At 45.2% G+C, this 10,242-nt stretch overlaps 3 protein-coding genes across 3 annotated transcripts; 1 reads left to right on the top strand and 2 right to left on the bottom strand.

The window, feature by feature from the left end:
- Positions 1 to 4,714: 4,714 nt before the first annotated feature.
- Positions 4,715 to 5,459, bottom strand: LOC108640994 (histone H2A.J). The gene has a single exon (XM_018080180.1). The coding sequence runs from the start codon at positions 5,402 to 5,404 to the stop codon at positions 5,015 to 5,017; it is 390 nt and encodes a 129-aa protein (XP_017935669.1). The 5' UTR covers positions 5,405 to 5,459; the 3' UTR covers positions 4,715 to 5,014.
- A 257-nt stretch (positions 5,460 to 5,716) lies between these two features.
- LOC103754405 (histone H2B 1/2/3/4/6) lies at positions 5,717 to 6,185 on the top strand. Its single transcript, XM_008920216.3, has one exon. The coding sequence runs from the start codon at positions 5,732 to 5,734 to the stop codon at positions 6,110 to 6,112; it is 381 nt and encodes a 126-aa protein (XP_008918464.1). The 5' UTR covers positions 5,717 to 5,731; the 3' UTR covers positions 6,113 to 6,185.
- A 1,160-nt stretch (positions 6,186 to 7,345) lies between these two features.
- Positions 7,346 to 8,270, bottom strand: LOC108640992 (histone H1.10-like). Its single transcript, XM_018080178.3, has one exon. The coding sequence runs from the start codon at positions 8,236 to 8,238 to the stop codon at positions 7,567 to 7,569; it is 672 nt and encodes a 223-aa protein (XP_017935667.3). The 5' UTR covers positions 8,239 to 8,270; the 3' UTR covers positions 7,346 to 7,566.
- Positions 8,271 to 10,242: the final 1,972 nt, after the last annotated feature.

Raw genomic sequence — 10,242 nt, 5'->3', positions numbered from 1 at the left:
TGCGTCTCCTCCGGTACCAGGACCAGGGGCGGCGGCGCTCCCTTCCCCGTCCCTCCCCGCGGGTCTGCGGCAAAATCCGACCAATGCGGGACCGCGCTCGGTGCTCCCGCCCCGCCGCTGCTCTCCGCCTCCACTCGCGGGTAGCTGGCGGAGGCGCTTTTCCCGGGCAGCGCTCCCTTTGTTTTCTTCGGCCATGGCGGCTTCGCGTTTTCTTTGTCTACCCTGACACTCCCACAGCCGTCCTCTCTTCCGTGCGGTCTGGGGGCTGGGCACCGAGCGTTTCGCGCTTTTATATGTGCACAGAGCGACCTGCAGGTCTGTGCGAAGGGAAGCAGGGAGCGAGGTCCTAAACAGCAGGGAATATCATCAGTGAGGGATTTCGGTGGGGAACATTTAGGTCTGAAACTCCTTGAAGGCAACATGGAGGGGCTGTTTGGGGATGCGGAAGGGACCGTCCGCCCATCCTTTCAGCCCTCCCCAGCCCCGCAGTACTGTTTCGGGGGCAGCGCTGGCCGCGGGGCGCTGGGCTCGCTCCCGGCAGTTGCCAGGCTCCGAAAGAAGTGTTCGCTGGCGTACATCGGGATCCAAAAAGCGAGAGAAAACATTACGGATATGACCAGCAGATATCTGTATGACATTTGAAAAATGAACACTAACGAAAGATTTTTTGTTCAAACGAAGAATCCAGAAATTTTGCCGTTTGTTTCGCACTGTTGTGAACAAACATCTCTACATGCTGCTTACAGTATGTTGGACTGTATTTATGAAGTGAATGAATAAATACTGACTGAGTTATAGACTGCATTTCTAAATTAAATCTGTTAAGATTGTAAATATTACTTATACTCAGAATAGAAGTAATATGGCTATGGTGCTGGCCAATTTTTATGTTATTAGTATTTTGCACCCTTCAAACCTGTCTTCTGTTTAAATTTTTTTATATCCTTAGAAATTTGTGCAGTTGTTTATTTAAAGTTATTCAGGAGTATAATTTACAGAACCTTGGCAGCGTTTCCAGAATATTTCTTGGCAGAAAGTGTTCCCTAAATTCAGGGAGAAATGTGATTGAGATAGTTGTGCATTTGGTTACAGGTGTCAAAATGTACAAATCTTGTTATGATTATAATCATCCCTGCAAATTCCTTCTCCATTCAAATTGTTATTTTAAACAATTTAAAGAATTGCCACTCATATATACGATAGGAGCAGCAAACATAGCCTTAATTTAGATTATGTTTGCTTTTTAACTGAACAGAATGAACAAACACTAACTGGAAGATTTCTCACTGGTGGACCTGCCAGGCTGGTGCCTAACCTTACCATTTGGCTCCACAGAGTCTGCTTTGTTCTTTATACCCGAAGATCTGTGTCTAGCTATGTTTCCTGAGGCAGTTATAAACAACATTCTGAATGCTAAAGAAAGCCTAAAGGAATTACACAAAATCTTTCAGTATGTCAAATAATAATTTCTTTGTAAGTCTTTCTAAATGCAGAGTGAGGATCATAGTATAACTTTTTCTTCTAGTATTATAACAACTGAAAGACTAGGAAAATCTTCTTCCATTTCTGCAGAATTGGGTGATGAAGAGGCTGAGACTAGTAGCTTACAGTAATTAAAATAGTTGCAACTCCTTTTCCGCAGTATCTGGAGCACATTAGATGTAATTTAATGTCACACTTTCTAGAAGGCTGCCTTGTCTGTTTGTTGGTACAAGTGCACACAGATGTTTCCCGGATGTTTCTGTTAGTGACATTAGTCAGTTCTCTCATGGATCAGAGGATTTTTCTTAGGCAAAAATAACTAAAGTGGAAAGAAACTTTTCCTGCTCAATATAATCCCTAATGAAGTTGCTACTACTGTTGATTGGAGACAATAATTTTTATTTGGATTGAAGTTTAGGATCCAATCCTCATATTGTAGGTACTACATTTTCCTCGTCAGTTTGGACAAACAGCATTGGGGGTTAAACGAGAACAGAAACCTTTGCAAAACTCAGCTCCATTAAAGAAATAAAATAAAAATCTGTAGCTTTTCAAGTGCGCATTAATTAGGGCAATTGCCCTAGTTCCTCATTAAACTGCAATGAGGAAATTGCATTTGTTCATTGCAATAAAGCAACATCTTACCATGACTTACCATTGCATCAGTGTGTTATAACCAACTGCAAAGCTGCTCTTAATTTTCTTGAGAGATTATATGGCAATTTAAATCCCTATCTGTATCTGCTACAAGTGTCATAATAATTATAACAATATGCGAACTAAAGTAATGCAAGATCTTTTCAATAGAGTACATTATTCCTAACATTATAAGCAATATAGATGAAAAAGAGCAGAAAAAGCCCTTCATATTTTTAACTATGCAATTCTCAGTCTTTTGATATAAAGACTGATATTACTGAGTTATCCCTAAGCATGACTGTGATCTATAACATTTGAGGGAGCTTGGTTGGAAGGTTTTTTTCTTTCATCACAAGTTCTTTAGAAGGTGGAGGTGCATTGGAATCCAGTGACACAGCTAAGCCACCATATTGTGTGGATTTCCTCTTTCCTACTGTTCATTTTATATGCGAACGAAACTCATTTATTTAAACTTCCTTTGCTGCATTAATTCATCCAGTGTAATTTGCTTGAAAGCTGTGAGTCTTTAATACCAGTAGATTTTCCAGCACTCTTTCGTGTCGTGTAATCCATCTGATTTACAGGACTTTTACTCTGAGGCCTCACCAGCGTGCTGGCAGCACAGGGTTCACAATTGGTGAAACCACTGGTGCTTAAGAACAGAACTAGGGAATGCTAAGGAGTGAATCTAAGTATCAGAGAGGATGAAACTGCAGTTACTGGGGTGAGCAGACTAGTGAGTGAATTAAGAGGTGTTTGGAATGAAATTCTGAAGCAAATAATGGATTTCTGGTCAGATGACATAAAGAATTTGGAGAGATGTGCTGGACTTAGATCCACACTCAGAGGACAGGGCCCTCCCCTGTGACACCAACTCTGATTTTCACATAAAGGAGTTTGTTCGCAGAGAAATCTAGCTCCTGGATACAGATCCCCCCACACCATGGCCTTTCTCTGGAATTCCAGTTCTTTGATTTAGAGGTGAATGCTTGTGGTCCAGAAAGCCAATCATAACCCGGGCTATATCAAAAGCAGTGTGGCCAGCAGGTCGAGGGAAGTGATTCTCTCCTTCTACTCTGCTCTCATGAGACTCCGTCTGGAGTTCTGCATCCAGCTCTGGGGTCTTCTGGTACAAGCAAGACATGAATCTATTAGAGCAGGTCCGCAGAAGGGTCACAAAAACAAGCAGAGGGCTGGAATACTTTTCCCATGAAGAAAGGATGAGAGAGTTAGGCTTATTCAGCTGGGGGTAGAGCAGGTTCTGGGGAGACCTTGGGACTGCCTTTCAATACAGAAAGACAGAGACTTTTTTTCAGGCCTCTAGGGACAGGAGAAAGGATAATGGCTTTAAACTAAAAGAGGATACATTTAGATTGGACGTAAGTAAGGATTTGTTTTTCATCGAGGGTTGTGGGACAGTGGACCAGGTTGTCCAGAGAAAATGTGGGATGCTCCATTCCTAGAGGGTGTTCAAAGTCAGGCTGGATGGGGCTTTGAGCAACCTGGGCTAGTGGAAGATGTCCTATCCACAGCAGGGATGTTGGACTAAATCTGTAGTGGTCCCTTTCCACCCAAACCATTCTATGACTGCAATCTTCTGACACACATACATTTGGAATCTGTTCTGGAAACTAAAGATAGAAGATTTGTGCATGTTAAAGTAGTTTTGATTACCACTGCAGTTATTAAAAAAGAGAAGTGTAAGGGCCAGGACATGTAGGTGCAGCAAATGAGGACCAATAAAACAACATAATGAAAACATTACAACCCTAAATGTGTACACTTACAAACAAGACCCTTAGGCACAGATACCATCACTGTATCAGATAAGGCTGGTTCTCCAGCAGCTCTCTGTTTTTCTCCACAAATTATCGCTGGTGTCTCACTTCAGCCATGGCACAATCCTGTCAAAAAAGCCTCTCTGCTACAGCTTGGGAGTAGCAAGGAGAGGCAGAGTGGGAGTGTTGCCCTCCTCCAAGCCCAGAGCATTCCTCCTCCCCAGGGCATGGAGGGCAGAGGTGCTGCACAGATGGGACCTATGGCCTTAATAGTGTAGTACAGATCGTCAGATGCAGCTTCTGGGAATATCCTAACAAGAGGAATCAGATAGACAGTCTTTCTAATAATTTATGACAGTGAATATAAAGAGATTAAAGGTGGTGCTTTTGGGTGATACTTGTGCCAGCAACATAGAAAATTTAAGTAATGTTGCCCACTGTAAACTGATGTAACAAGAGGAATAGCAATGCACAGTGAGGGAATTTTAAGGGTAGGAAGAATGGAACAGTGCTACACTATTGCTTTACAGTGCAGGTCTTAGTTAAAAGATCTAGATCAAAAAGAGACATTTTCCCGAAGGCATTCCTCATGTTATTTCCAAATACAATTAAATCATAAGGAAGCTTTACATCTTTTGAAGAACAGAGGCCTACAAAGGAAATGAAGAAATCGTTTCATTATTAGTTATGAGTTTGGGATGGTCTCCAATCTGTTTTCATGCTGCATAGCTTTTTCCACACCCTCCCTATTCTTTTAGCCACCCTCCCACACTTTTACAAGCCTATGAAATCATGAAAGTTGAGCAGAATCAATATGAAGATATAAGTGCTTTACTGTTACAAGGGAAAAAAACCAAATAATTTCAAACTGACAGTATTTTCAACAAAAAAGGGAGAGTTAGAAAGCACATGTATGACCCCTCTTCTGTAGAAACAAAAGTTTAAAATAACGCAACACAAGTTCGTTTTAGCTAAACAAAGTTGCATTTAAAGATAGCACGAGAGCACCTTTGTAAAGAAAGCAACACAACTCTTTTCTGACTCTGTGGGTGGCTCTGAAAAGAGCCTTTGGTTTAAAGTCTCGCGCTAAGTCTGAGTAGCTTTGCTCGCCGAACTTATTTACTTTTAGCTTTATGGCTCTCAGTCTTCTTGGGCAGCAGCACGGCCTGGATGTTGGGCAGCACGCCGCCCTGCGCGATCGTCACCTTGCCCAGCAGCTTGTTGAGCTCCTCGTCGTTGCGGATGGCGAGCTGCAGGTGGCGGGGGATGATGCGCGTCTTCTTGTTGTCGCGGGCCGCGTTGCCCGCCAGCTCCAGGATCTCGGCCGTCAGGTACTCGAGCACGGCCGCCATGTACACAGGAGCTCCAGCTCCCACCCGCTCCGCGTAGTTACCTTTCCGGAGCAACCGGTGGACACGACCGACGGGAAACTGCAGCCCGGCCCGCGACGAGCGCGACTTGGCCTTGGCTCGGACCTTGCCTCCCTGCTTGCCGCGGCCGGACATGCTTTAAGAGTCTACGACAAAGCCCGATCTCACCCTCAGTAACTAAACCAACACTATTCTACTGACGCAAAGGAGCTTCCCCTTTTTATCCCTTCCCTGGGCGGGCTTGGCCGCTGGTGATTGGTTGGAACCGGTCGCTGCTTAAAGAACCAATTAAAATGCGGATCGTATGTTGACCAATCGGAGGCAAAATCGCGTCCCTTGCGGTAAGGTCCAATCGCATTGCACGGTTGGAGGGCCGGAATTTGCATAACCGCTCTATAAATAGCGCGGGCTGCGGCCATTTTGGTGCTGAGTTTTCTCGGAGAGAGAAAAAGCGCTGTCAAAATGCCCGAGCCGGCCAAGTCCGCGCCCGCGCCCAAGAAGGGCTCCAAGAAGGCCGTCACCAAGACGCAGAAGAAGGGCGACAAGAAGCGCAAGAAGAGCCGCAAGGAGAGCTACTCCATCTACGTGTACAAGGTGCTCAAGCAGGTGCACCCCGACACGGGTATCTCCTCCAAGGCCATGGGCATCATGAACTCCTTCGTCAACGACATCTTCGAGCGCATCGCCGGCGAGGCCTCGCGCCTGGCGCACTACAACAAGCGCTCCACCATCACGTCGCGGGAGATCCAGACGGCCGTGCGGCTGCTGCTGCCTGGCGAGCTGGCCAAGCACGCCGTCTCCGAGGGCACCAAGGCTGTCACCAAGTACACCAGCTCCAAGTAGGGCGTCTCGGACCGTCACTTTCAACCCAAAGGCTCTTTTAAGAGCCACCCACATACTCTCTAAAAGGGCTTTACACTATAGTTCCTCAGTCTTTATTACGAAAATTTTATTAAGTAACGTAAGACAGTTATAAAACCAATGTTCAAGCAGTCATTGTAGCTTGCAGTGATAATTAATCTATCTCTGAAAGCCTTGAGTTACAACTTAAATTAATTCTATTGTTTTAATTAATAAAAAACGTTCAGTTTTTTTCCCCAATGACATATTAAGGTCTTTCTACAGTAAAGATGTGAGCGTACATTATACTTCATGTTCCATCAAAATTAAGTATTTTCCATAGCTTCCAATCATATAGCTAAATCAAAGGAAAATAAAAAAGGAAAAAAATCGACCCTGATCACTTTTTACACTTATGTCCTGGAATAGTATAAGCTTAAACATTTGCCCTTCTGTATGAGAAGACAGGATCGTAAGGCAAGGACAAAAAGCCTGTGAGAAGCGAGAACAACTGAGAGGGGGTAGGCGCTATGGGAGGGCGAGCTGTCCCGGAGCGCGGGGACCCGGAAGCACCGGGAGGCGCGGAGCCAGTTCCGTGCGCCCCCGCCCCTCCCTTCCTTCCCCTCCTTTTCCCTCCCTTGTAGCGCGGGCTTTTCCAAATTTCCTAATCGCCCAATGAGCGGCTGCGGCTTCTCCCATCAGCCAATCACAGGCGGCCCCAGGGCAGCGCTCCCCGAGCCCCCGAGCTRCGGGAGCTCCGCGTCCGCTCCGCCTCTGCGCTGCCCCGGGGCTGAGCCCCCACCGCGCTCCGGGACAGCTGCCCGGCCGAGCTCTCTTCGCTTCGGCTGCGCCGCCTCGAGCTCGGCAGGGTGCAGAACAGGAACGCTGGTGCCTCCCCCCACTCCCTCCCCGGTGATCTCCTTCTCGAAAAAGCAGGTCGGTCAAGTCACGCAGAAATCAGGACCTGCCCCACGGCAGCGCTGGCAAGCGGAAAGGTCATTACCAAGAAAGCGGAGGAGTCGTGCTGACAGTTCCCTGCTACAGTCACTAAGAGGTGTGGCAGTCGCATCCATGCTATTAGAAATCGCGCTGATAAGAGCAATGAAAGAAACCTCCACGCCCCAGAAAGGTACCCGCCTTTAACCAGTCCCTTTAACACATACACCCACTTGCGGTGCTCAGAGAAAAAAAAAAAAAAAAAAAAAAAAAAAAAGGCAGCCTTCAGAAAGCGTTTTCGCAGGGAATGTAGACTTTATTTTTCCAAGTCTTAGCGTAACCATGGCCGGAAGTTTAGCGTCCCATCCACTCCCCAGACAAATGTCCCACACGGATAGTGGCGTGTGGACAGCTCTGCTGCAGGCACGGAGCTCAGTGACAGAGTGTATCAGCCCTTTTGGGGACAATAGTAGGTGGCTCTTAAAAGAGCCGTTGGGTTTAAGTATTTCCACTTCAACACTTCACTTCTTGGGCGCTGCCTTCTTTGCCTTGGCTGTTTTCGGCTTGGCTGCCTTCGGCTTTGCTGCCTTTGGCTTCACCGCTTTTGCCTTAGCAGGGCTCTTCGCTGCTGCCGCCGCTTTTTTGGGCTTGGCAGCCTTCGTCGCCTTTTTGGGGCTCTTGGCTGCTTTCTTGGCCGCGCTGGCCGCCGGCTTCTTGGCTTTCTTGGGGCTCTTCTTCACCGCCGCCGCCTTCTTGGGCTTCTTGGCGGCGCTGGCGGGCTTCTTAGCTGCCGGCTTCTTGGGCTTGGCTGCGGCTGTTTTCTTCTTGGGAGCTTTTTCCTTCACTTCTCCGGGTTTCTTGCTGAGGCGAAAGGAGCCGGAGGCACCGGTGCCCTTGGTCTGCACCAGGGTGCCTTTGCTGACGAGGCTCTTGAGCCCCAGCTTGATGCGGCTGGTGTTCTTCTCCACATCGTAGCCGCCGGCAGTCCGCAGCGCCTTCTTGAGCGCAGGCGAGGGAGAGCCCTTGCGCTCCTTGGAGGGACAACGCCTTGGTGATAGAGCTCGGTGACGTCTGGGCCCCCGCGGCTTGCGGGCTTGAGCCGGCCGCTTTTGCTTTTTTTTCGGCTTCTTGGCGGCGGCCTTGGCGGCGGGGGCCGCGACAGCGGGAGCGGCGGCGGGAGCGGTCTCCGACATCGCTGCAGAGACTTCTTCCTAATCAAAAGAAAGTAATTGGGCTACAGTAACCCCGATGCCTGAATTTATAGCGAAGCGGTGATCTGTGATTGGTGCTTTGCAGAGCCCGCCTAACTGTTAGCCAGGAAGAGCTTTTCCTCCTCCGAGTCTGTGTTTCTTCGGAGTTATAAATTCATATTTTTTGTAAAACGAGTGCTGCAAAATCACCCCAGTTTCTTCGGAGAGTGAAGGGAAGACAGTGGACTTTCATTCGGGAGAGTTTCTTGCTGTTTGGATCACAGATGAAAGAGAAAAGCTGTTTTTAACCCCGCGTTGTGAAGCCAGAAAGACCCCGGGAACGGCAAACTTTTGTTTTTCCTTCTAAATTAAAATAAAACGCGTAGATAAAAAGTCTCCCCAGTAATACAGGCTTATTCTTTGGGGGGTTTTCTCCAGGTTAGGATAGAAACCGAGTGTGCAGCTTGAGTATTTTTGTCGTAAATTGATTTCAAAGAGAAGGAAGTAACACAATTTCATGGCTGAGCTTTGAATATGGATAAAGATTCGGCTCTCTTAACCATATCTTTAACTATTAAGGATACAGTATTTCAACAGAATTTCTTGTTTTGAGAACGTAAGAAACCTTCAGAGGTACATATATACTGTTGAAAATTGTTTGGAACTTGCCAGGGCTCTGCTTTTTTTGTGTGTGTTGTTCTGTAAGTGGATAGAATGATTTTGATATTTTTACAAATAGTCTGTTTGCAAAATGAAGCTCTTAATGCCTAGTTAATGCACATGAATTCCAAATAAACTACTACTTTAACGCTTTCTCAGGTACAATATTATATACTATTCTTTAAGATTTACAAACTTCAGAAGCAGGTTTGTAGGGGAAAAATGTCTCACAGGTATAGATACACTAATATGTATCATATGCTACTAAAACATTAATAGAGCCTACTGAAGCCCCGGTTCTCACCAAACAAATTAAATGCTGTGGAAAGATGGCCTTTGTAAATAGAATGCTTCGCCCTCAATATTACCTATAAATATTTGGACACTGAGTGTTGGGGTTTTGGTGTTGATTTGTTCTGTTGTTGTTGTTGTTTTCCATAGGTTTCATATTCCTCCCATTCTTTTCTTTAAAGGAAAGGGAAAACACTTGTCAATTTAGGGTTTCATCCAAATCTTCAGAGTACTGAAATAATTTTAAGACATCCTCATAAATCATAATCAGTTTTAATTATCATAATCCCACTAAAATATTAAGTCTCATAAAGTGACAATAGAAATTGATTAAAATTCTTAAGGACTGCTATGGATTGTTTGGGCTAATTTTTTATTAAATTAGAACACAAAAGCCCTGATTGGTTTCTAATTAAAAAGAAGCCAGATTTTTTCCCTTGGTTGCAAAAAACCAAATAAAGATCAAACTTAATATTTTACCCCACTGTGTAAAAATTTGTCATGCTGTTTCAGCAAAGGAGTATGGATGAATTTGAGGTTCAAGATGATATCAAATATGTTTTAAAAGGCCCTCGTGTGTATTTAGAATGCTAAAGATACAATATATTTGATAGCAAGTAGTTTTAGTTGAAAGAAGGTAGATGAAAATGGTAATTATACATGAGATACATTAGAATTACAAGTAAAAACAGTGAAACTTCACTTTTTCATGTTCTCTTTTATTTCTATTTTCATTTTGTTGTGTTTGCATGCAGGCCAGACAATAAATACTTTGAAGGAGAGGAAGGGAAAAGTGGAGATTGGGAAAAATTAAGCTTGCCAGTACTTCACAGTAAAAAACAGACTGAAAAGCATACTGAAGTGGGCTGTGAAATCTGCCACACTTCTTTTGAAAATGACATCGTTCCCACATAAACAACTAGACCAAATCCACGGTAGCCATAGATTTTGAAAGCTCAGGGTGGCAACCCAGACTAACAGTATGAATATGTTCGAGAGATATAAAAGTAGTTGGCTGTGGTAGGATGAGGGCATTGTGCTTACTTTCCAGTTTGG

Source organism: Manacus vitellinus, unplaced genomic scaffold, assembly GCF_001715985.3.
Source record: "Manacus vitellinus isolate BGI_N305 unplaced genomic scaffold, ASM171598v3 scaffold_5_pilon, whole genome shotgun sequence".
In the NCBI taxonomy this organism is placed as follows: Eukaryota; Metazoa; Chordata; class Aves; order Passeriformes; family Pipridae; genus Manacus; species Manacus vitellinus.
This window is presented reverse-complemented; position numbering and strand designations above follow the sequence as displayed.